This window comes from Pristiophorus japonicus, chromosome 14 (assembly GCF_044704955.1).
Source record: "Pristiophorus japonicus isolate sPriJap1 chromosome 14, sPriJap1.hap1, whole genome shotgun sequence".
Taxonomy (NCBI): domain Eukaryota; kingdom Metazoa; phylum Chordata; class Chondrichthyes; family Pristiophoridae; genus Pristiophorus; species Pristiophorus japonicus.
The window spans coordinates 46,621,619-46,647,912 of record NC_091990.1 but is presented as its reverse complement, the minus strand read 5'-3'; the positions used below and the strand labels follow the sequence as shown (position 1 = coordinate 46,647,912).

Genomic DNA, 26,294 nt, shown 5'->3' with positions numbered 1-26,294 from the left:
AGTCTTTTTAACCTTGTATGTAGTGGGGAAAAAAACATTTGTCAGACTGTGTTTCTTTGCAGTTAAATAGCACGGAGACTGCATGATGACGATAAAATATTTTGTGCTTCCCTCATGGATTCCGGCACCAACTGAGCTTCCCAATCTGTAACATACTCCTCGGTATCTTACATGTATTGCTATTTGCCGATATTCTTCTCATTTCGATTTCATAATGGAGAAAGCCTGATTTCAAATCGGTCGACACTGTGAAACCGAATCTAAGGATAGAATTTGTTCCAGACTTTCTATTTACTTTCAAAATGATGGGGGGGGGGGGGGGATCGGAGGAGAAAAGCGGTCGTCAAAAATGGGCAGATAAAATAAATGCATAATATTTTCCGACTGTTACTTTCGACACGATTTTCCAGCTGGTTTTTTGCCCTCATGGCTTTAATCCACAGTATTAAGGCTGTGATAATGAGTTGCTCCCCAGTAGTGGTGGCACTGTTTTTTTTGACTGAGGCCGGCCTCTTAATACTTAATCAGTAAACTCCCCAATTTTAACTTCAGTTCAAGGAAGATGGCTTTTGAGTACTGTTAGATACGAGCACAGGTGATTATGGAAGGCATGGGCAAGGGGTGGTTAAAGCCCCTCCCTCGCATCACGATTTTGGGGCATCATCCTCAGATATGGAAGTGTTGAAAATCACGAGTTCAGATTCAGCAAATTCCTGAAGGTGACAAACTGTTACAATAGCAGCACTGGACTTCATACTTATATTTTATTTAGAAATATCAAGAATCTCTGTGCAGTACGGTTGTTCCTCAGAATCTTATCTTTTAATGCTTATTAATTCCTGCCAGTTAATCAAAAGTCACTTTTTAAATTAAGAATGGACGAACTCGAGCGTTGCTTCCATTGCATGTCCTTTCTGACATTTTTTTAAAAGATTAAACTTTGAAAAATACTATACAAAATATTCTAATTGCCATTTCCACGTTCGCAGAATGCAGACTAATTATTTCCATATTTGTTCTAGCAGCTTATACAGTGGCTACCAGTGAACACATTCATGTAGCATACATCTGAATGGATTTTGACACAACATTTCCCATCAAGTTGCGATCTCCATGGAGTTATACCTGAAAACATGCTTTCTCTTGTCCCACTCGTGGTCTGTGTATGTGGACACAGCCTTGCGTGTTCAGACTTACTTCTGTGAGTTGCTCTAGGAAACAGTATCGAGCATCATAAATATAATTTTGGAATTGATCCTGCCCTCATCAGCATCAGCCTTCATCTAGAACAGAGACAGAGCTGTGCAGTTATTACTATGCAGTTTGGATTCTTTTTGGTGGTGATCATTTTAAACTCCATGGATTACACCGGCAGCCATGTCTTGAAGGGAAGGAGGCAAAGATGGAGTGAGTAGCAGAGATTTCTATCTGTAGAAGTACCTGTTTATTTTGAGTGAGCTGTTCTCTGCTTATGTTGGTGTACAAGAGGAACAAACAGTTGTTTCTATACTAATGTTTGTATAAACAAAAACATAGGTTGTATTAAATCTGCAGTTTTAACTTTAATTGAAAGCAAGATCCTGAAGGAATATAAGTCTAGGGAACCTGATAAAACAGTAGTTTAGGAGCCTGTTCGTTCATCTTTTGCAGCTGGTTTCAATAGAGCCCAGATTAATAAAATGGAATGAAAATCTCCTCACTGTCTGTTTTAAATAAAAAGTTCTTTTTTTTAAAAATGGGAAGACAAGTTGATAAATTTGCGGAGAAAAAAGTTGCATGGGATCCTGGGTTTTATAAATAGGGGTGTTGAATACAAAAGCCTAGAGGGAATGCTATGCCTATACAAATGATTGGTTAGGCTACAGCTGGAATAGCGTATCCTGTTTTTGGCACCATGCCTTAGAAAGAATGTCAAGGCCACGGAGAAGGTGCAGAAGGGATTTACTAAGATAACACCAGTGATTTGAAGCTTTAGTTTTGAGGAGAGTAGAGAAATTGGAGCTCTTTTTACAAGAACGGAGAAGGTTACGAGGAGATCTGATAGTGGTTCAAAATGATAAGAGGTTTTGATCAGCTAAATGGGGAAAAACTATTTTCTCTGTTCAGTGATTCAAGTAACTAAAGGGCATAAATTTAAAACAATCACCAAAAGAATGAAGGGAGAATTTAGGGATTTAAAAAAATATATATGCTGATGGTTCTTAGGATGTGGACTATCCTACCAGAAATGTTGATGAAAGCACAATCTAGGATAACAGGCAGGTAGATACATATTTGAAAAAAATAAAAGGTATGGGGAATGGTACTAAATGGAAAACTGTTTCAGAGAACTGGCACAGGTGCTATGAACCAAATGACCTGTGGTTCGATCATTTTATGCTGATAGCTGGCTTCCCGACTGCTGGATGATAATCTTCTCTCTCTGCTGGGTCTCAGGGGATAGTACAGTAGAAATGACAGGTTGAACCTCCCTTATCCGGAACCCTCGGGACCTGGCCTGTTCTGGATAAAGGATTTTTCCCGACGAGGGGTGGTCACGTTAAATTGGATGGTACAGGTACTGAGCAAGGGGATATTGGGGCTGGCTGGCTTGGGGCTGGGAGTGCGGCAGAGAGATCATGGCGGGGGGAGGGGGGGCAGTGGTTCGGGGGGTCAGGCCAGCAATTGCTGATTGTATAGATATATATACACAGAGAGAGAAATAAATTATTCATGAAGCCTGTGCTATACCTAACCTCTGAGCACAAATAGTACTGGCACGAGGTTGATAAGTGTTTCATTACTCAGCCCTGATGAGAGCAAAGTCATTAAAATTGTTTAATTTTGTTGTTCAATTTGTTCAAGTCGGACTTCTGCGCATATTGCGCTCAGAGGCCGGGAATGGTTCTGGACGAGGGGTGGTTCTGGATAAGGGAGGTTCAACCTGTACTGTCAGTGGTGTTAACATATAAATGCTAAACCAACTCATACCAAATTCCTCTCCACTACTTAAGTGGAGTCATAAAGCAGGTTATTTCAAAATAGCAGAGTGGAATCTAGTATGAATGTGTTAAGTTTTCATTGGAAAATGTTGCCGTTGATCATTTCTACCATTGTAAGTAAATACATTTCAACAATGTTCATTTAGTTTCCAATGGTTATGAATTCAGACACAAAACTTTCCTCAATTTGTTTTGCTTAGAGATCATTGAACAATGGCGAGTATGGAAAAAGGTGATGCTATACTGATGCATTAGGAGGCATATCTTTAGGTTGAGGTAAAGTTTCATTAATTGGAACACGTGTGTGTGTTTGTGTGTATATACACAGAGAGAAAAATAAATTATTTATGCAGCCTGTGCTATACCTAACCTCTGAGCACAAATAGTCCTGGCACGAGGTTGATAAGTGTTTCATTTCTCAGCCCTGATGAGAGCAAAGTCATTAAAATTGTTTAATTTTGTTGTGTTTTTCTCTCAAAGATGAGATAATTAAAACCAAAAGGTTGCCTGAGCACTTGTATCACTTTATTGGTTCCCAATGTAGGATTATTAATCGAGAAAGTAGGTTGAGCAAGTGAGTGTTGACCACTGGATAGGAATTTATGAGGAATGAAGCAAAATAGAAAACTTTTAAAACCAGCCAAGTTCTTGTTACTCTTAAAGTTCAACTTTTTTAGATGTTTTGTTTAGTGTGCTGTTATGCAGCGCAAAGGGGAGGTCCGGAGAACTGTTTTCATGACAAGAGTTATTAGAATATGGATTGTATTACCACAAGTGGCTATTGAAGCACAGTTAATCACAGCATTTAAGAAGGAATGAGATAAACACTTGAAGAGAACAAATATTAAACAGTACAAGGAAAGTGTCGATTGCTCCAATTTGGAGCTTAGACAGACACAATGGCTCAATTACCTCACTCTGTGTTGATTGTTATTGAGACTTACCAGCCAAATGTGAGTTGATTAACAAGGGCTTGCCGACATGTGTTGAACCCTACGGACTAAGTAGTGTGATTCTGAAACCCATTTCCATGGTGATATCAGCTATTTTGGTCCACAGAGTGCAAGCTATTGATCTACTTCGCTTCCCCTTGTCCATTCTCTCAGTCTGCCTGGGACTTAATCTGTTTCCATTTGTAATTGTCACAAGGAACTATTCTGTGACAGCCTGCTGGACAATACTTTGAATGTCAGCTGGTGTTTACATATCCTTTCTTGTCCATTCATGTTTTCATCTGCGCTCATTTGCTGTTATGTCATTCTCGGGGCACTTTAACATTGTGACCAGGACTCTGAGTGAGCAGTGCACAAGTGGAGAACTGTGACCTTTAAATGCCACTCTTCCCTAATCACTGTATCTAGGTGCTGCAACCTCCATTGGAGAGCCAGTAGAACGTGGCGTCTTGGTTGCCATGACTCTGTCCGTCACTGTCAGGCCCCCATGAGAAGTTGGCTCCCTGATGCTGCTGGTGTCACAAAGCTTGCCTCCTCCATGTTATATTGTGTCACCGGTTGTGAGAGGATTGTGCTCCTGTCGTTGATGACACTTTATCCATATAAAAATGCTTATAGCTTCACATTTCAGGTGTGACTCCGCTGTGGCTTTTCTTATGCTGCTCCACCTATGCCAACATTCTTCAGATGCTGTTGCTTAGCACCGCCCTATGGCAGTATTACACCTACCTGATGAAAGTGAGAAAGAAAAAAATGAAAGAAGGGGTGGGAGGAAAAAAAACAACTGTCTTTGCACCTGATAAATAAATTGCCGAGTCAGGATTAGTAGCTTCAGTAAACACAGGTTCTGAACTGTTACTACATAGGAAACAAAAAAAAGTGATTCCGTACAAATCTGCACTTAAAATCTTGACTTGTTACAGGATTAATGCATTAAATCTGCCAGTTTCACTCATGCAGCACATTAGTCTAATGGTTGTTCTGTCAAGCTAGCACAAAGTTCAAAAAGTATGTAAGTGTTTTTCCACATTATTTGAGTCAATGCAGCTACGTTACACAACTAATGTAGCTGAATGTTTTTAACCCCACTGTGCTACATTTTTGCTTGCCCTAATTCATTTAATCAGTGAACCAATTTTCAAAATTGCCGCTGTTTAGGAGTTCCTGAATTGCATATAAGCATCTTTCCACCTGTTATTCAAAAACCCGTTGTCAGTCAGTCGACATCATTTTGACAATGGTTTCTGGACAGGGGAAATGGTATCAGATTACAGAGTACCGAAAGCACGACAGTACTGCTTACTGCCCTGAAGCCGATAACTAGCCAGTATTAGAAATTTACCAGCACATGACCAGTATAATTACTGCTTTCATACAGGGTTAGTGTGGTGAATAGCAACAATATTTATGAAAAGCTATTTGGCAAATTATTTTATTTTTGTATGGAAGATCCTGAAGAGTTGTGAATTACTCTCATCACAGTAGCATTACATAGAAACATAGAAACATAGAAAATAGGTGCAGGAGTAGGCCATTCGGCCCTTCTAGCCTGCACCGCCATTCAATGAGTTCATGGCTGAACATGCAACTTCAGTACCCCATTCCTGCTTTCTCACCATACCCCTTGATTCCCCTAGTAGTAAGGACTTCATCCAAGTTTCAAGCACTTGATTACAAAATAAGTTTTGCCAGATAATTTTTCATGCAGATAGAGCCCCTTTAAGGTCAGTGCCCTCTGAATGTGACCTTCAGTTCGAACGCTATCCTTTCTTCCAGTGCATATTATAATTGTTAGTCCTTCAGAAAAGTTTTTTTTCTTACAAGTTAAAGTTACTGTGATATGTTCTACTGAACCTACGGTATGAAGCACGTGATTTGTCTACTTTCTATCTATGGTGCCTGTTATTAATCAGTAGCAAAATCCTTCTCGATGATGCTTGAGTGATTTTTATTTTCTCTAGGAAAACTGCATTGGGCTTTTATTTTTAGTGAATACAATTCTTTAAAGAATATCTATCTGAATTTGTAGAATAAGGGAAATCGGTTGTGTCTTGTTTTCGGGTCCATAACCAAACAGCCGGTCGATAGCGCTCACCCCAAAGGCCTGCGACCACCCCCAACATTGGTCCTCGGGCCTCATTTGCTTAATTTGGATGAGCAGCCGGCTCACCCAAATTGAATGCTGCGTCGCATTGGAATCTGTACATTGGCTACTCTAACATATCATGTACCACTGTGTAATTTTCATCTCCTTAAAAGGCAGGCTGGTTATACACTCTTACCAAACTGAGACACATGGTCTGGGCCAAGGAGTGATCTTATTTATATACGGTAGATGAATGAAGCAAATAATATAATACTTTGAAATATATATTTCACTACCGTCCTTGGTACATCTATCTTTCTCTCTGAACGTTGGCTTTAAAATATAGATTCACTTCTTGTGCTGTCGAATCGGAGACTGTTTTAGATTTAATTTAGCTCCCCTGCTGGCTGGCTCTGGAACTTTCAAACCACATTCACATTCACATTCTGCCTGAGACTGGCTGCAGGCTGGCTCTCAGTGTAATTTTGTAATATTAGATCTCTGACTCCAAGCTGTACGTCAAAGAGGACTTCAGCCAATCAGTGACCCGTCCCCATCACAGAACATCTCCACGACAGTGAGCAATCACAGCCACCAGTCCAGACAGGAGCCTAATCTTCGATCTGTGTCCAAGAGGCTTGGGACCATCCCCGGTGCCATCCTGAAACAAAAGCAGTCGATGGCTGCATCCCTCACATTATTTCTTAGAACAAACCAGCCATTCATCATTGTTGAATGTAGGTGAAATCTTTGACAATGGCACATGATGCATATCATTGAATGCGACAGCTATGGCCAATTGATAACATACACCTTCCATTGTAGGTGTCTTTATTAATTTGCACTTATGAATAACACCGCTGATAATTCATTCAGCTTGTCTGGAATGTGTTTACCTTTAAGAAAAATCCTGTGTGATCCTCTTTTAACCCCTTACATGCTGATTCAAGCAGTACAACAAGTTAAAAACCATGAATTGGGCAGTGTATATGGAACTGTACCCTGTATTTACCTCAATATAAAGCAGAAAATCATTTCATTCTTTAACAACTGGCATTATGGATTCGATATTAACTCCCCCGAATCAGCTGAACACGACCCCACACACACGCGCCCTTTTAACGGTGGCAAATATCGAGGCGTCTAAGTGCTTTGCAATGGAGAGGTGGAACACTTCTTAACATATTTAAATCAGAGTCCAACAGTGCAACTGAAGCCCAATTTGAAATGAACTGCTACTGCACGGGTTACCCAGGAGTCGGGAAACTTGGCAGTGAAGCGAAGGTGGGAGCTACCAGCTCGCCAACGTTCCTTGCAGGAGAAGTGCTCCTCCAGACCACTCAAGGAAGCCTTCAGCCACCGCCAGCCACAATCGGCAGCCTTCCCACAACCCCCCGCTCCCCAGCCCTCCCAATCGCAGACCCAAATTCTTGATTATCGACCGGAGCTTCCACCCCTCATTCCGTCTGCTCTCGACTGCCTTCCCCACCCTAGGTTGCTGATTTTCCCCCCTCCCGATTGTCGTCGCTCCCCCCCTACCAATTGACGTCCCCCCCCACCGATTGACGTCCATCCCCCCCCACCGATTGATGTTCCCCCCCCCACCGACTGACATCCCCCCCACCGATTGACGTCCATCCCCCCCACCGATTGATGTTTCCCCCCCCCCACCGACTGACATCCCCCCCACCGATTGATGTTCCCCCCCCCACCGACTGACATCCCCCCCACCGATTGCCGTCCATCCCCCCCACCGATTGATGTTCCCCCCCACCGATTGATGTTCCCCCCCCCCCACCGACTGACATCCCCCCCACCGATTGACGTTCCCCCCCCCCCACCGATTGACGTCCATCCCCCCCACCGATTGATGTTCCCCCCCCACCGATTGATGTTCCCCCCCCCACCAACTGACATCCCCCCCACCGATTGACGTTCCCCCCCCCACCGATTGACGTCCATCCCCCCCACCGATTGATGTTCCCCCCCCCCACCGACTGACATCCCCCCCACCGATTGACGTCCATCCCCCCCACCGATTGATGTTCCCCCCCCACCGATTGATGTTCCCCCCCCCCCACCGACTGACATCCCCCCCACTGATTGACGTTCCCCCCCCCACCGATTGACGTTCACCCCCACCCCCCACCCCCGATTGACGTCCTTTCCCCCGCCCTATTGCCAGAAATAATCCTGTAGGATCCCCTGTTGTGACCTCCTGCTGCTAGCCTTACCCCTGCATGCCAGACAGGCTGTCCATTTGGCCGGCTGCTGGGCAGGAGGAGGAGCTACGAGATGCGAATAAGGTCCAGCTGTGAATATCGCCAGGACCTCTGCACCCCTGGCACCCTCCCACCTCCCCTTAAATGTCGGAGCCAATGTACCTATAAAATAAATTTAAAAGCGTTGCATATAATGTGCACTTGCTGTAATGTCACACACATTTCCCGTCACACTTTTTTGTCCATTATTGATAACCCTACTTTTATAGAGCATCTTGAACATCACCATATATTGAAAGAGATGTGTCGAGCATACATTTCCTGTATTGATAAGCTCTAGAAGATAAACAAATACAACAAACTTGATAGTAATTATAAAACTATGTTCTTTGACACACCGTGAATGCAAACGGGAAATCGAGTAGTGTATTTTTTTTATGCATTTATTACAGATACAAACATTCATCATTGAATTAGATTTTGTTCTGGCGTCTATCTGAAGCATACACAATTCTGTGTAGTGAATTTTGGAGGTTAAAACCGAGGTATTGAGGAAATGGCGGTAGCTTGCAGTGCATGGTAAATTTGCCATTATTTGTGACAAAGACAGTAACTCCCACCCAGAGAAGATAGCCATACATTACTGAGCTAATGGGCTGGCAAAGCCTCAAAATTACTTTTCTGCATTCCTTTTCTAAAGCTACAAAGCCCATAACGATTTTTCATATTTAGAGAATCCAGTCTATTATCTATAATTACCAGGATTTATATTAGTGTAAAGTTTACTGTACCTTTTCTAAAACTATCAGTCAACCATATGGGCGTGATTGCGAGACAACTGGCTGCTAAAGATTTATTTACCTTATTGAGCTGTCAATCAGCCTTGTAGCATGAGAATCGCCACAAGCCAGTGCCAGACCAGAGTCTGTCCTCTTAAACGTACCCACATGGTTGACTGACAGCTCTCGAAGATAAACAAATACAACAAACTTGATAGTACCGTCCCTCAATAGTTGCATCGAACTGGAAGTTTAATTTCAGGGTCACTTTGGGAGAATTCAAATATAGGAGAATGGATAATGCGGCATTTATGTTCAGTGTGAGTGCACCAGTAAACATAACGCGGTAGTTAAAAGTTGCTTTTAATTATTGCTTCCATATTTTGGACTTATGAGCGTGAAAGTGGAGCCTCAGATTTTGCTAATTATTCAGCTTTAGTCGACAGTTACCCAGTCAGACCCGCCGCACACTGAAAATCACAGCTCAAGTAAGATGCATAACTTGGCTGGAAATCCTTTCTCTTTAATTATGTGGAGCATAAAGGGCAGCAGGGTGTGGTACTACTATAGCGTTCTCAAGGGTTTCAGACAATGTCATAAACCACATAATGTCAGAGACTGATGGCCGGTGCACTCTGTCGCATTGATGCACCATCCCATTGATGCTTAATGATTAATAACTGTAATGATTGAATTGGGGGTTTTATCAAATCATAATCGATCCTTTACAGGCAAACAATAGTGTTGGTGTATGTGGCTATGATTGTCAGATTCTAGTGCAGAAATTACATTATTAGCATTTATACAATCATTTACAATAAAGGAAAAACACTTTTAAAGTACTGGTGGAGGCAGTGATAATTTCTTTTGAAATATTTTACTTTTCGTGGATCCTAGACATTAATTTGCTGTCAACAAGTTGTTGAATTAAATCAAAAAGCCTGGAGAATTTCTCAACTGCAAATTATTGACTGGGATAGTGTTAACAAAATGGACTTTTAAAGAAAGTTTGACGGAGTTGAATCTTGCACAGGACAGTGTTATCAACAGAGTAAAGTATGGTTATCACTCAGAAAAACACAGATGTGCAGTTTCCTTTCTGGGTGCTGCAATACTTTGATTATAAATGACTATCATTTGTTGATTAGACTAAGAGCTTGTCTTAATGTTCAGTCAGTAACAGCAGTGATGTAAAACAATTGCCCAAGCTCACCAGAGGTTTTTGACTTGGATATTCATGGATTTTCTATTAAAAATCTGATTAATTATTTACATCTTTGCAATAATATTCTTTTTTGAGACAGAGATTGGATGCATAAACATCACAGAGAATTAATGTTACCCTCACTAAAACATATTGAAAAGCTCAAGAGATATGATGAAACTTAAAAGAATATTTGATCGAAGTTTCCTGTCATTCTAGCCAAAGAATAATGTTAAGAGTTTTTTTAATAGTTATCCATCTTATAATATATGTTAATAACTCATCCCAACAGTTTTAAATATTCTTTTCACCAAATCCTAGCCATCCAGCTTCACCACCTTATAAAAATATAATTAGAAGATATCTGTTGATCTAGCCATATGTCTATTAATATGTATGTATCTGTCTGTCTTGTCTGTCTGTCTGTCTATCTATCTTAGGAATCCGGTGTGGTGCAGTACTCAACCATACAGATCAGGAAATTACCCGATTTAATCCTTGTTTGTGCAGAGTTAGGTAATCTTGGCTATGATATCGATGATAGAACCTCAATTTAGCTCAGAACCCCAGGGCTGAGGTGGGGCGGGGAAGAGGTTCTGAAATCAGCCAGTGTCATCACTCTTGATTAGAACCAGTGACTTCTGTTCAAAAAGATTAGGTGTGGATATGAAGTGAAGAAATAGTGAGACATAACCCTGACTAACATGCCGCCCCTCAGCCCCACCCCCACCGCCCCCCCATGATGAACTGGCCTGCTAATGCTCACTGTCTGGTCTCATGCATGAATTATGACCACTTGGCTGTGATAACAGGATTGTTGACACCCACAGAACCTTTCGTTGGCATGAGTCACTGCCTTCAGAGAGAAAGTCAAAAAACTGGGGGAGAAAAATGAGTTCTGATGAGATATCGAAAAGGCAACTTGAAAATGATAGTATATGAACTCAATATGTTTGTGCAAAGAAAACTGAGAAATCTTTCAAACGGAACTCCAGTTTGATTAAACTGTGTGATCAACAGTGATAACGCCATAATTGATGTTTTATGATCTAAGCAGTCTTACTTACGCTGGATAGTTCTTGATACATTTATTCTGGTAGCTTGCATTATGTGCAGGGGCACTGGTCCAGAAACATACTGCAAAAAGATACTTTATAAAAGGCATGGATGAGAGCATAGCAGTCAGTTTATCCTTCTAGTACCTAACTCTCTCATTATTTTTTCGGAATGTTTTTTTAACAACCCCAGTGATTCTGCCTGTACTGTCCTACCTTGCGTATTATTCAAAACTCCTGAGTAAAAAAGATCTTCCTGATATGTTTTAAATATAATTTTTATTAGTTTATTTTTCTATCCTTTGATCTTCCTTTCCTGGCTTACTTTGAGGAAATGAATGGTTTATCCCTTATCCATACTATGTAATACAATGTAATCCGGGAGTGCATCCGGGGGGGCGCCGAGCACCTTGAGTCTCATCGCCGAGAGCGTGCAGAAATCAAGCGCAGGCTGCAGAAAGAGCGTGTGGCAAACCAGTCCCATCCACCCCTTCCCTCAGCGACTATCTGTCCCACCTGTGACAGAGTCTGTGGTTCTCATATTGGACTGTTCAGCCACCTAAGGACTCATTTTTAAGAATGGAAGCAAGTCTTCCTCGATTCTGAGGGACTGCCTACGATGATGATGATCATCATGTAGTTCAGTGAAGTCTCCCCCTTAACTAACTTCTCTCCAGACTATAACCATCATCATCATCATAGGCAGTCCCTCGGAATCGAGGAAGACTTGCTTCCACTCCTGCAGTGAGTTCTTTGGTGGCTGAACAGTCCAATACGAGAGCCACAGACTCTGTCACAGGTGGGACAGATAGTCATTGAGGGAAGGGGTGGGTGGGACTGGTTTGCCGCACGCTCTTTCAGTTGCCTGCGCTTGATTTCTGCCTGCTCTCAGCGTTGAGACTCAAGGTGCTCAGCGCCCTCTCGGATGCACTTCCTCCACTTAGGGCGGTCTTGGGCCAGGGACGCCCAGGTGTCAATGGTGATGTCGCATTTTATCAGGGAGGCTTTGAGGGTGTCCTTGTAACGTTTCCGCTGCCCACCTTTGGCTTGTTTGCTGTGAAGGAGCTCCAAGTAGAGCACTTGCTTTGGGAGTCTCGTGTCTGGCATGCGAACTATGTGGCCTGCCCAGCGGAGCTGATTGAGTGTGGTTAATGCTTCAATGCTGAGGATGTTAGCCTGGATGAGGACACTGATGTTGGTGCGCCTGTCCTCCCAGGGGATTTGCAGGATCTTGCAGAGACATCGTTGATGATATTTCTCCAGCAACTTCAGGTGTCTGCTGTACATGGTCCATGTCTCTGAGCCATACAGGAGGGCAGGTATTACTACAGCCCTGTAGACCATGAGCTTGGTGGCAGTTTTGAGGGCCTGGTCTTCAAACACTCTTCTTCTCAGGCGGTCGAAGGCTGCACTGGTGCACTGGAGGCGGTGTTGGATCTCGTCATTGATGCATGCTCTTGTTGATAGGAGGCTCCCGAGATATGGGAAGTGGTCCACGGTGTCCAGGGCCGCGCCATGGATCTTGATGATTGGGGGGCAGTGCTGTGCGGTGAGGACAGGCTGGTGGAGGACTTTTGTCTTACGGATGTTTAGCGTAAGGCCCATGCTTTCGTACGCATCAGTAAATACGTCGACTATGTCCTGGAGATAACCTCTGTATGTGCGCAGATGCAGGTGTCGTTCGCGTACTGGAGCTCGACGACAGAGGTTGGGGTGGTCATGGATCTGGCCTGGAGATGGTGCAGGTTGAACAGGTTCCTACTGGTTCTGTAGTTTAGTTCCACTCCAGCGAGGAGCTTGTTGACTGTGAGGTGGAGCATGGCAGTGAGAAAGATTGAGAAGAGGGTTGGAGCGATGACACAGCACTGTTTGACCCCGGTCCAAACGTGGATTACGTCTGTGATCGCTCCGTTGGTAAGGATCATGGCTGCATGTCGTTGTGGAGCAGGCGGAGGATAATGACGAATTTTTGGGGGCATCCGAAACAGAGGAGGACACTCCATTGACCCTTGCAGTTGACAGTGTCAAAGTCCTTTGTAAGGTTGAAGAAGGCCATGTATAAAGTCTGGCGCTGTTCCTTGCATTTTTCCTGTAGCTGTCGCGCTGCAAAAATCATGTCCGTTTTAACCTGTAGGGGACGAAATCAGTAATATGACTCCGGGAGGAGCTACTCGGCCACGGGAAGGAGACGGTTGAGAAGGACTCTAGCGACAACTTTCCCAGTGGCTGATAGCAGGGGGATTCCTCTGTTGTTGCCGCAGTCGGACTTGTCCCCTTTTTTAAAGATGGTCACGATTACTGCTTCTCTGAGATCCCCCGGCATGCTCTCCTCCCTCCAGATGAGAGAGATGCTATTCGTGCCAGCAGTGCCTCTCCGCCATACTTCAATGCCTCAGCAGGGATTCCGTCCACACTCTTGTTGTTTTTAAGCTGTCTTATGGCTTTTTCTACCTCGTGCAGTGTTGGTGTCTCACCGAGATGGTGGCGGGTAGCATGCTGCGGGATGGAGTCGAGAACACTCGAGTCAAAGGCAGAGTCTCGATTGAGGAGATCTTTGAAGTGCTCCTTCCAGCGGGCCCTGACTGCCTCGGTGTCCTTAATGAGTGTTACCCCGTTCTTGGCCAGCAGTGGGGTGGAGCCTTGGGTGTTTGGCCCGTAGGCGGCCTTGACTGCGATGAAAAATCCTCGCACATCATGGTCGTTGGCCAGCTGCTGAATCTCCTGTGCTTCTTCATCCACCATCTGTTCTCTAGGTCCCGGGTTTTTTGTTGGACCTCAGTCTGTAATGTTGCTTTGCTGCTCCTGTGTTGTATTGTTGTTTAAGGCTCACAAATGCCCTGCGCTTGCGATCGAATAGCTCTTGGATCTCCTGATCATTCTCATCAAACCAGTCCTGGTTGAGTAGCCAAGCGTCTCTTTGCAGGCACTAGTTATGGAAGCCTGGAGGTCAGACCAAGCGCTGTGGGCATTCTGCATCTCAGGGTTGTCAAGGCATGCCAGGTTAGCTGTGAGGCGCTGGCTATATAGGGCTCTCTTAACTGGGTCCTTAAGTGCCCCAGCATTGACTTTTTTGCAGCACTGCTTCTGCTGCCCCCTCCACTTTGGGGCTATATTGATGTCGATGATGGATCGGATTAGGCGGTGGTCCGTCCAGCAGTCATCGGCTCCTGTCATGGCAAGGGTGATGCGCACATCCTTGCGATCCCTGGCTCGGACGATGACATAGTTGAGCAAGTGCCAGTGCTTGGAGCGAGAGTATTGCCACGATGCCATGTATTTATCCATCTGGCAGAACAAGGTGTTGGTGATGACAAGTTCGTGCTCTAGACATTTTGTCAGGAGTAGGGTACCACTGGAGTTGGCTTTCCCTACCCACTCTCTGCCAGTCACACCTCCCCAGAGGTCTGTGTCCTTGCCAACCCTGGCATTGAAGTCACCAAGGAGGCTCAGTTTGTCGCCGTGAGGATGCAGGACAGGGATTTTTCGAGGTTGGTGTAAAAACCCTCTTTGGCCTCATCAGTTGCATCGAGTGTTGGGATGTACGCACTGATAACTGTGGTGCACTGGTTCCGGGATAGGGTGAGTGGAAGCATCATGAGGCGTTCATTAGCCCCACAGGGGGAGTCTTTCAGGCGGTCAACCTGCTCGTTTTTGATGACGAAGCTGACTCCATGGAGGCGGCGTTCTTCCTCTAGTTTCCCTTTCCAGAAGAAGGTGTAACCTCCACCTTGTTCCTTGAGTTGGCCTTCCCCTGCCCGCCGGGTCTCACTTAGGGCGGTGATGTCGATATCAAAGCATCTAAGTTCCCGGGCAACTATGGCAGTGCGGCGTTCCGGCCTGTCGCTGTTGGAGTTGTTCATGAGGGTCCTGATGTTCCAGGTCCCGAACTTCATGTTAACGGAGTGGAAGATGCCTGTGCGTGAGTTCTTTTAACGTGGGGTGGTCGTTGCACACCGGCTACCACACGGGCTTAGCAGAGAGAGGTCTTGATCCAGTGGCAAGGGGGTCCAAGACAACTGGAGACCAGACACTACTATATGGGCCTAGTTGCCTACAGCGAGATTTTGGCCGCAGGCTCGGCGCTGGGTAGCGTCCTTGGTGGTAGCTGGTCCGAGACCTGGTTGGGGGCAGGCATTGAGAGGGTCAGTGGCCCACCGGGGTTCAGGGTGGGAGGGCAGGGGTGTCACAGCCATGGAACTCACCACGTGTTGGAGGTGGAGAAGAGGCCAGGTCATCAGTGGGAAGGAGCGCTCAGTCGTCACTGAAGGAGGAGGGGAGGCCAGTCGCCGATGTGGGAGAGGGAACCCGATCGTCATTGAGGAGGAGGTCATCTGTCGCCACGGGAGGTCCAACCGTCGTCGAGGAGGCCGAGACTTTGTCGTGGAGGAGAGGACCACCTGCCGCTGCTGAAGGTGTTCTGATCGCCACTGGAGGGTGGTTTGGAGGCCCGATAGCCAGGTCCAGGTCCAGGGTGCCACCTACGGTGTTCGCCAGAGATCGTCAGGGGACGTCGGAGGTCGCTGGATGTTGCCAGGGTCGTCGGAGGTCGCTGGAGGTCGCCGGAGGTCGCTGGGAGGCGTCGGAGGTCGCTGGAGGTTTTGGAGGTTGTCGGAGGTCACTGGGGGTCACTGGAGGTCGTCGGAGTACGTCGGAGATCGTCGGAGGTCGCCGATGGGTGACGTGGTGGGAAGCCTGCGGTAGGCCCAGATGGCCCGAACTCGTGGGACTACCAGAAGTCGTCACAAGTCGCCAGAGGTCGGCGGAGGTTGTAGGGGGTCGCCAGAGATCGTCGGTCGTCGCCGGGGTCGGCAGAGACCATCGGAGGTTGCTGGAGATCGCCAATGAGTGATGTAGTGGGAAGTCTGAGTTAGGCCCGAATGGCCCGAACTCATGGGACTAGCACCGTTGGGACTAGGGTAAGGGGTAAGGGTTTGGGTTTACATGCTTAGACCTCCTATTAGGGTCTATTTGGTTAGGGGATATTTAGACAGCGGGAGGGGGGAGGTTGGATGATGGAAAGTTTCCGAGAGCTGATGGGAGTTGTTTGGAGTGGGGGAGCTCCCTAGGGACCTAACACCCTGGCGGCCATCTTATTACCTAAACAAAAGAACATAGGAACAGGAATAGGCTATTCAGTCCCACCAGCCTGTTCCGCCATCCAATTAAATCATGGCTGATCTTTACCTTAACTCCAACTACCCACCTTGGTGTCATAACTCTTTGTATCTTTACCTAACAAAAAACTATCAGTCTCATTTTTGAAAATTTCAATTGACCTAGCCGCAACAGTGTTTTGTGGGAGAGTGTTTCGGATTTCCACTACTCTTTGTGTGAAGAAGTGCTTCCTGACGTCACCACTGAAAGCCTTGGCTCTGATTTTAAGGTTATGCCCCTTTGTTCTGGACTCCCCATCAGAGGAAATAGTTTCTCTCTATCTACCCCATCAATTCCTTTAATCGTCTTAAACATCTCAATTAGATCATCCCTTAATCTTCCATACTCCAGGGAATACAAGCCTAATCTATGCAACCTGTCCTCATAATTTAACCCTTTTAGCCCGAGTACCATTCTGGTGAATCTGTGCTGCAATATACCAAAACCAATATATCGTTCCTGAGGTGCTTTGCCTAGGAATGAATATAATTCTTTAAATGGAGTCTTCTAGTCTCAAGATTCTGAAGCTTGTCCTCACATTCATCCTTTTGAAACTTGGGATTAATCCATGTACATTTCCTGCACACTCTTGCACACTCTTCTTGTGCCTTGGTGATGAAAACACTTAATTCATAATTTGAAATACATACAATCAATCAACCTAGCTCTGATAACCACAGGTTTCAACACATCTATATCAAACCAAACTCAAAACTATTGAATGTGATCAGATCTAGAGATACTTGAGGTCTGGCAGCACTCCATTGCAATAGACCAGTTCAAACTCGATCATTCATCGTCATCCTCCTCATCTGAAGAAATGCAGTCCCAGTGACAATTAAAATAATCAGAAGTGCAGATATTCAACAACTTTCATAACATTAATAAAGGAAATGGAAACGTTAAGTCTGTTTCTCTCCCCATAGATGTTGCCTGACCTGACCCGCTGAGCATTTCCCAGCATTTTCAGTTTTTACTAAAGGAAAGGGTGGATTGTTGACTTTGAAATCTCATCAATATGAATATTTTAAAATCTGTCATTTAAAGCTTGCAGTGATATTTTATTCAACTCATGACTCTACTAACATAACCTACATCTGCATTTATCACTCATAGGCTAAAATAATATTTTGATATTTCAAAATAGCACAGTGTATAATGATATTCCCAAATAAACACAGTTACAAACTCGGTACAACTAAAACACAATTCACATTCTGTCCAAGAAAAAGTTAAAAAATGAAAGTTTTAAAAATATCTGGGTGAGAGAAACAATTATATCCATATTACTCCTGCTCCGTATATCAGTATAAAAAAATATTGTGTGCTTATTGAAACTACAGCCTTTCAATATAAAACTGCTTAACAATCTGTTTAGTTATTGCCATTTTTGTAAGTAAATCTTGTTCAGATGCTAATCTCTGTTTGTACGGTCTGGTGTTATGCGGTATGTGTACAACTTGTGGTCTAGATTGCAGCAGGCATAAATAGAAGCAAATCTTTTAGTTCAGTTGAAAACAAAAACAGAATTTTTCGTTTATCAAACAGTTTCTAGTTAGGTAGTACAGGGATCATATCATGGGAAAGTCCCAGCAAAACTGCTCAACTTTAAATCCAATCTCCCAAGAAATGCTCCCACTATTTCTGATGAGACATTTCCAATTCCTACCTCATCTGCCCTTATGGAATCTCTGTGTGAGATTGCCGGTTGGAGTACAGGCAGTGAGAGGAATCAGACATTCAACTCAAAAGTCTGGTTTGGATTCAAATCCTAGCTTGGAAGGTGAAAGGTCAGTTTTGTAACCATTTGTGCTACATAATCCACTTTTTTACACAATCTCAGTAACCAAAAGTTTTTGAGACAATAATTTGATGCAAACATTTTCATAAACATTTGACAACTGCATGATAAACTTTTTATACATGGACGATGCCACTTTCATAGTTTTCATTTTGATGATGAAAAATTTATCAATCAGAAGTAGCAAATATGATGACAAAACAAAGAAGTTTTAATGCTTGTTCCCTGAAATCCCCACAAAGTAAGAACATAAGAAATAGGAGCAGGAGTAGGCCATTTGGCCCCTCGAGCCTGCTCCGCCATTTAATAAGATCATGGCTGATCTGATCATGGACTCAGCTCCACTTCCCTGCCCGCTCCCCATGACCCTTTACTCCCTTATCGCTCAAAAATCTGTCTATCTCTGCCTTAAATATATTCAATGGCCCAGCCTCCACAGCAGAGAATTCCATAGATTTACAACCCTCCGAGAGAAGAAATTCCTCCTCATCTCAGTTTTAAATGGGTGGCCCCTTATTCTGAGACTATGTCCCCTAGTTTTAGTTTTCCCTATGAGTGGAAATATCTTTTCTGCATCCACCTTGTTGACCCCTCATTATCTTACATGTTTCGATAAGATCACCTCTCATTCTTCTGAACTCCAATGTGTATAGAACATAAGAACATAAGAATTAGGAACATCTAGCCCCTCGAGCCTGCTCTGCCATTCAACAAGATCATGGCTGATCTGGCCGTGGACTCAGCTCCACTAACCCGCCCGCTCCCCATAATCCTTAATTCCCTTATTGATTAAAAATCTATCTATCTGTGATTTGAATATATTCAATGAGCTTGCCTCAACTACTTCCTTGGGCAGAGAGTTCCACAGATTCACAACCCTCTGGGAGAAAAAATTCCTTCTCAACTCGGTTTTAAATTGGCTCCCCCGTATTTTGAAGCTGTGCCCCCTAGTTCTAGTCTCCCCGACCAGTGGAAACAAACTCTCTGCCTCTATCTTGTCTATCTCTTTCGTTATTTTAAATGTTTCTATAAGATCACCCCTCATCCTTCTGAACTCCAACGAGTAAAGACCCTGTCTACTCAATCTATCATCATAAGGTAATCAGCCTAGTGAATCGTCTCTGTAACCCCTCCAAAGCTAGTATATCCTTCCTTAAGTAAGGTGACCAAAACTGCACACAGTACTCCAGGTGCGGCCTCACCAATACCCTGTACAGTTGCAGCAGGACCTCCCTGCTTTTGTACTCCATCCCTCTCGCAATGAAGGCCAACATTCCATTCGCCTTCCTGATTACCTGCTGCACCTGCAAACTAACTTTTTGTGATTCATGCATAAGGACCCCCAGGTCCCTCTGCACCGCAGCATGTTGTAATTTCTCCCCATTCAAATAATATTCCCTTTTACTGTTTTTTTTTGCAAGGTGGATGACCTCACATTTTCCGACATTGTATTCCATCTGCCAAACCTTAGCCCATTCGCTTAACCTATCTAAATCTCTTTGCAGCCTCTCTCTGTCCTTTACACAACCCACTTTCCCACTAATCTTTGTGTCATCTGCAAATTTTGTTACACTACACTCTGTCCCCTCTTCCAGGTCATCTATGTATATTGTAAACAGTTGTGGTCCCAGCACCGATCCCTGTGGCACGCCACTAACCACCGATTTCCAACCCGAAAAGGACCCATTTATCCCGACTCTCTGCTTTCTGTTAGCCAATTCTCTATCCATGCTAATATATTTCCTCTGACTCTGAGTACCTTTATCTTCTGCAATAACCTTTTGTGTGGCACCTTATCGAATGCCTTTTGGAAATCCAAATACACTACATCCATCGGTACACCTCTATCCACCATGCTCGTTATATCCTCAAAGAATTCCAGTAAATTAGTCAAACATGATTTTCTCTTCATGAATCCATGTTGCGTCTGCTTGATTGCACTATTCCTATCTAAATGTCCCGCTATTTCTTCCTTAATGATAGCTTCAAGCATTTTCACCACTACCGATGTTAAACTAACCGGCCTATAGTTACCTGCCTTTTGTCTGCCCCCTTTTTTAAACAGAGGCGTTACATTAGCTGCTTTCTAATCCGATGGTACCTCCCCAGAGTCCAGAGAATTTTGGTAGATTATAACGAATGCATCTGCTATAACTTCCGCCATCTCTTTTAATACCCTGGGATGCATTTCATTAGGACCAGGGGACTTGTCTACCTTGAGTCCCATTAGCCTGTCCAGCACTATCCCACCTAGTGATAGTGATTGCCTCAAGATCCTCCCTTCCCACATTCCCGTGACCAGCAATTTTTGGCATGGTTTTTGTGTCTTCCACTGTGAAGACCGAAGCAAAATAATTTTTAAGGTCTCAGCCATTTCCACATTTCCCATTATTAAACCCCCCTTCTCATCTTCTAAGGGACCAACATTTACTTTAGTCATCCTTTTCCGTTTTATATATCGGTAAAAGCTTTTACTATCTGTTTTTATGTTTTGCGCATGTTTACTTTCATAATCTACCTTTCCTTTCTTTATTGCTTTCTTTGTCATTCTTTGCTGTCATTTAAAATTTTTCCAATCTTCTAGTTTCCCACTAACCTTGGCCACCTTATACTCAACCTACTCAAGCTATCTTCATAAGTCAAACCCCTCATCTCCGGAATCAACCTAGTGAACCTTCTCTGAACAGCCTTCAATGCAAGTATATACTTCCTTAAATACGGAGACCAAAACTGTACGCAGTACTCTAGGTGGGGCCTCACCAATATGCTGTACAGTAACTTTGAGTCACTTCTTCGATTTAACAAATATAACTCCTTGGAACAGAAAGCATCATCTTTATACAGATCATTTTCTTCCAGAGAACTACCACTGGCAGTGTCTGTGCTTACCTCTATGATGACTGCATTCATACACCTTTCTTTCTGGAAACAAGTCACCTCTTTTAAAAGAATCATATTTTGTATCATATTTAAGACCATGTTGTACAATTGCATAAGCAAACAGTAGAAAGAGCTAGTCATGGAGCTAAGATTAGGTAAGCTCCTGCCTGAGATGTTGCTGATCAACAAGTTACAAACATGTGCTGCTGATAAAAAAAATATGAAAATAATTTGATGGATTTCAACCAAATTGTAATGAGGACAGTGCATTGCACAAATTCGATACTGGGCAAAATCCTCTGATGTTATATCATGTGAATGTTCCCTGAGTGAAGAGATGCCTTTTCATAATTTCCTCCCCTTAGCCCCTACACAGTGGTTTTTGTGAAAGCAGGTTTTTTCTTCAGTTTTCTTCAGAATCCAGTTCCATGCATAATTTATTAAAAAAATATACTTACTCTCTCCCAATATCTCACCCCTAGCGAAAATGGCAGCAGGCAACCTGCGCTCAGAGCTAACTCAATGCCTATTAGAACCTGGATGATAGGAGATCAGCGAATCATACAGCACAAAAAGAGGCCACTCAGCCCCTCATGCCTGTGCCGCATCTTTGAAAGAGTTCTTCAATTAATCCCACTCCCTGCATTTTCCCTGCAAATCTTTCCTCTTCAGGTAAGTATTGAATTCCCTTTTCAAAGTTACTATTGAATCTGCTTCCACCATCTGTCAAAACCCATCATAATTTTAAAAACCTCTATTAAATATCCCTTTAACCTTTCCTGCTCTAAGGAGAACAATCCCAGCTTCTCTAGTTTCTCTGCAGAACTGAAGTCCCTCATTCCTGGGCAAGCATAGATCAGGGTATCCTGACTGGTGAATTTTATTTCCTTTCCTTTCTTTGTTGAACTACCCAGCATCGGCCTGGCATCTCCTATCTAAAATGGAGAATGTTCTGTTTGGCAGTGTCACAGGTATGAAGACATCCCCTGCTGGTCTGGGGCGCAGGACATTACTACCGAGCTACTTTTGAAGGAAATCACATTAAAAAATATTCACTTCCGTTCATGGAGTTCTTGAAGGTGCTTTTGCTTTAAATCCCTTTTGGATCTATTGCAGATATAAGAGATATGTGAAACCATTGTGTTGTGCATATACCCCATACAATTCTATTTTACTGGAAGGTTACTTGATCTTGCATTTAGCTGGTGTCCTTGTTAGCCACAATCTTCTGTGCTGATTAAACTGACATATAAAACCTTGGAGTCACCAGATGCTTTCAGATTACCAGTCTTGAGCTGTGGTCAACATGAGACATCAAATATATCTAAATTTATGGGAACTTTAATGGTAACTAATTGACAATTGCACGCATTCAGTGAAAAATGCATTGCAGTCAGGTAGTGTAGACCAATTGCTCAGTTACTTGGAATGTGTTGGTGTCTGTGTAATGCGTGACCCATAATCATGATACCAGCCAAATTGAATTCTGTGAGGTTACTCCCCACATTGTGACCTTTTACAAACCATTTTACTTGATTATTTTTGCATGCTTTTCTAGAGCTTGTGCAGCAATATTCAGACTTTAAAAATATCATTGTGTAGGGGCTGGGGTGCGGCGGGCGGAGGCGGGAGGGTGGCTGGGGTGTGGGGGGGGGGGGCTGGGGCACAAGGGATGGTGGGGCTGGGGTGCGGGAGGGGGCTGGGGCGCAGGGGGTGGGTGTGTTGGTGGGGCTGGGGCGTGGGGGGGAGGTGCTGGGGTGCGGGGGTGGGAAACGGGGGGGCTGGGGCACGGGGGAGTGTGCTGGGGTGCGGGCGGTGGGTGTGTTGGTGGGGCTGGAGCGTCGGGGGGGGGGAAGGCGCGGGGGTGGGGCTGGGGTGCGGGGGAGGGGCTGGGGTGCGGGGGAGGGGCTGGGGGGACGGGGTGTTGGTGGGGCTGGGGTGCGGGGGGGTGGGTGACAGAACGGGCAGAGATTGCTAAAGGACAACTCTTTACCCAGGGAGCATTCACATGAAATGGGATCTTGCTCAGTATCGAACTTGTGCTTATGTCAATTTAGTTGAAACCCATCAAACCTTTTTCTTAAGTTTCCAGACAGACACAAATGATGCTCACAGTGCCTCCTTTTTTTTAATGGGCAGAGGTAACAAATGGAAGAAATTCCTTCCTAAATCAAAGGAACTACAAATAGATCGTGTTAAAGACTGGCAATCTGGCAATTTAATGATGTTTTTTGTTAGTGTCTCAAATTTTTGACATTGTGCCATGCGCATGTAATTCAGTTCAGGTTACATACTGAATAATGGATACCTGGGAGTGATTACAGGGCAGTAATGACCTAATTGAGGGGTTCAGATGGTTTGTATGGAGATGAACGGATACCTGGCAATGATTACAAGGCAGTAATGATCTAATTGACGAGTTCAAATGGTTTATATAGAGATTAGTGCATAGATGGGAATGATTATAAGGCAGCGAGGGTCTAATCATAGCATGCAGATGACATCATAATCCATGAGAGTGAAATTCCACTGAATTCTCACCGGAACCTGGAGATAATTTTACAACTTTGCAATCACCTGTATTCTTCATCAGATTTTATTCTCTCTCTTTCTCTCTCTCTCGCTCTGTGTAGTCAGTTATATAATAGTACATATAATAATATAACAGTCAATATCATAACAGTCAATGCACATTATAAGATTTAAGTCACAACCATCGACTTCAGTGGAGGGGTATTGTGCTGAATTATTGATCGGCAGGCTACACACATAATTGGATTGATTTAATGCCCGCAGATCAATGTTGAAGAGTAATTGTGAGTTATTTCTTTCATCAGTCCAATAATTAGATATACTTTAGTCAAAAAAAAAGGATTTGTTTTTTTTCTCATTTTATCGTTTTATTTCTGGAAACAGTGACTTTTATCGGCATACATTTCCACTCACACTGTCGTGGAGCATCCTTCATGTAGGAGCCAAGACAACAACAACAGCTTGCATTTATATAGTGCCTTTAACATAGTGAAATGTCCCAAGGCGCTTGACAGGAGTATTATGAGATAAAAGATTTGACACTGAGCCGTATATGTAGAAATTAGCGTAGGTGACCAAAAGCTTGGTCAAAGAGGTATGTTTTAAGGAGCGTCTTGAAGGAGGAAAGAGAGGGAGAGACTTGGAGAGGTTTAGGCAGGGAGTTCCAGACCTTGGGGCCGAGGTAACAGAAAGCGCGGCCACCAATGGTTGAGCAATAATAATCAGGAATGCTCAAGAGGGCAGAATTAGAGGAGCACAGACACCTCGGGGGGGTTGCAGGGCTGGAGGAGATTACAGAGATAGGGAGGCCATGGAGGGATTTGAAAATAAGGATGAGAATTTTGAAATAGAGGCGTTGCTTAACTGGGGACCAATGTAGGTCAGCGAGGTGGGTTATTCAGCTCTGGGGGACATCACTGTTGACCCTATGCTTTTCCTATGTGACGTCTAGCAGCTGTTCCCAGGTAATGAGCAGGATTACAAGCCATGGCTGATTCCGCTTCTCCCTAGTCCATTGGTGCTGAGGCCGGTTGTAGGATCCCAGCAGTTGCTCCAGCCCAAGTTGGTATGAGCAATTGAACCCTAATATATAGCTTTGGCTTACACCAGGCTGTGCCTTTACCCAGTAGCTCATCAGAGGCTCTTTTAGGAACTTTTTAATTGAGCGCCATTTCTTATGTTTATCACAGGCTTTGACCTGTATTTTAGAACAGCTTTTGGCAATAGTCTTTTGTCCTGTTCAGTTATCTGTTCTGACTTTATTAACTGTGCTGGAAGTCCTAATCCAACAGCAACAACTGTGTCCTAACACTTCCACCATTATTGCTTACCACTTTAGGCCAAGGATATTGGCACATCCACCTTTATCTCCGTTACAACTTAGGTTCCTCTATGCCACATAGTCATCTTCAGCTGAATACATTGGCAAATCGACTGTCCTATCAATATCAATTTTGCGGCAGCCACTTGTATAGGAATTGAGGGAAATTTTTCTTCCACTCCCACCCCCTCCAATGAGGATGTCTCTAGGTTCCACTCAACATGTGCTTTAATAGTATGCCTGAGACTGATGACAATGTTCTGTGCAATTATTCATATAGCTAAGCCTGTTTAGAAAACTTTATAAGCCATAGAGAGTGACATGGTGGCGTCGCATATTAGAGCTCCAATACTAAAGGACATGAATGGCTCAACATCAATCACATTTGTAATTCCACAGATGGTAAGTCCTTGACCTCCATCGAGTCATTCTGGGGAGGCACCAAGCAGAAGCTGAACATTTCACTGTAAGGAGGGGAGCATAAATCAGAGGAGGAATCAATCCAGCTGGCTCTTGTAAATCTGCTTGAGGCCAGTTACACAGTGGGATTGGAGCAGGGCTGGAAGCCAGTCTCCATTGGGAGATCACATATAGTGCAGGGAGAGTACAAAGTTGAAGGGAGGGGCTGAAGGAATTAAACCAGTAAACCTCATAAACAGTGAGTTTTCCATACTGTAGATGTTGCAGTGCAAAGAGGCTCGGAATATGATAATTGTGAATATTGAAAAATCAAGAAATATGAAACATGTCCTGTTTCACAAAGGTATTTTGTTGCAAGTAAAGGAAATGATGAATTCCATAAATATTTTCTGTTGATTTTACGTAATTTACCATTCGAGACCATCAGAAAATAATTGAGGAAATTGAAAAATATTACAAAATACTTTCAGATTATTCTATGAATTTTAATTCTAGCCTAATTTTGATTAATTATTCCAATGACATTTATAAAACACAATTTGAAATAGTATTTTTTGCATAATTATTTCTAAACTGTGTATGGCCCTTTTAATAAATAACCTGATCTCAAATTTGTGAAAGTGTTCCCAAATATCAACTAATAAATCAGGTCATAGGCACTGGTAAATGGTGAGTTGAAATGACAAACAATATGCAGCTTGATTGGAATGAGTGATTCAGGGAACTTTTTATCTGGTTTGAAAACATCGCTTTAATGAAGCAACATTATGTGTGAGCCTTCTGAGGATTTCTAAAAGTGGCAGTCCAGTGTTTACAGGCATTGGTTACCTGTTATTCCCCCATGGCAAGTTTTCAAACTCAGGGAAGGTGATTGCGGAGAAGATTATTTCCTTGGCCCCGATTTTG

General features: G+C 43.7%; 1 protein-coding gene across 1 annotated transcript in view; it reads left to right on the top strand.

The window, feature by feature from the left end:
* Nucleotides 1-1,316: 1,316 nt before the first annotated feature.
* The window catches only part of rspo1 (R-spondin 1), a 195,103-nt gene continuing 170,125 nt past the window's right edge, over nt 1,317-26,294 (top strand). The window contains exon 1 of the mRNA XM_070898508.1: nt 1,317-1,407. Coding sequence (XP_070754609.1) covers nt 1,317-1,407 — 91 coding nt within the window. The remainder of the gene's footprint in view (nt 1,408-26,294) is intronic.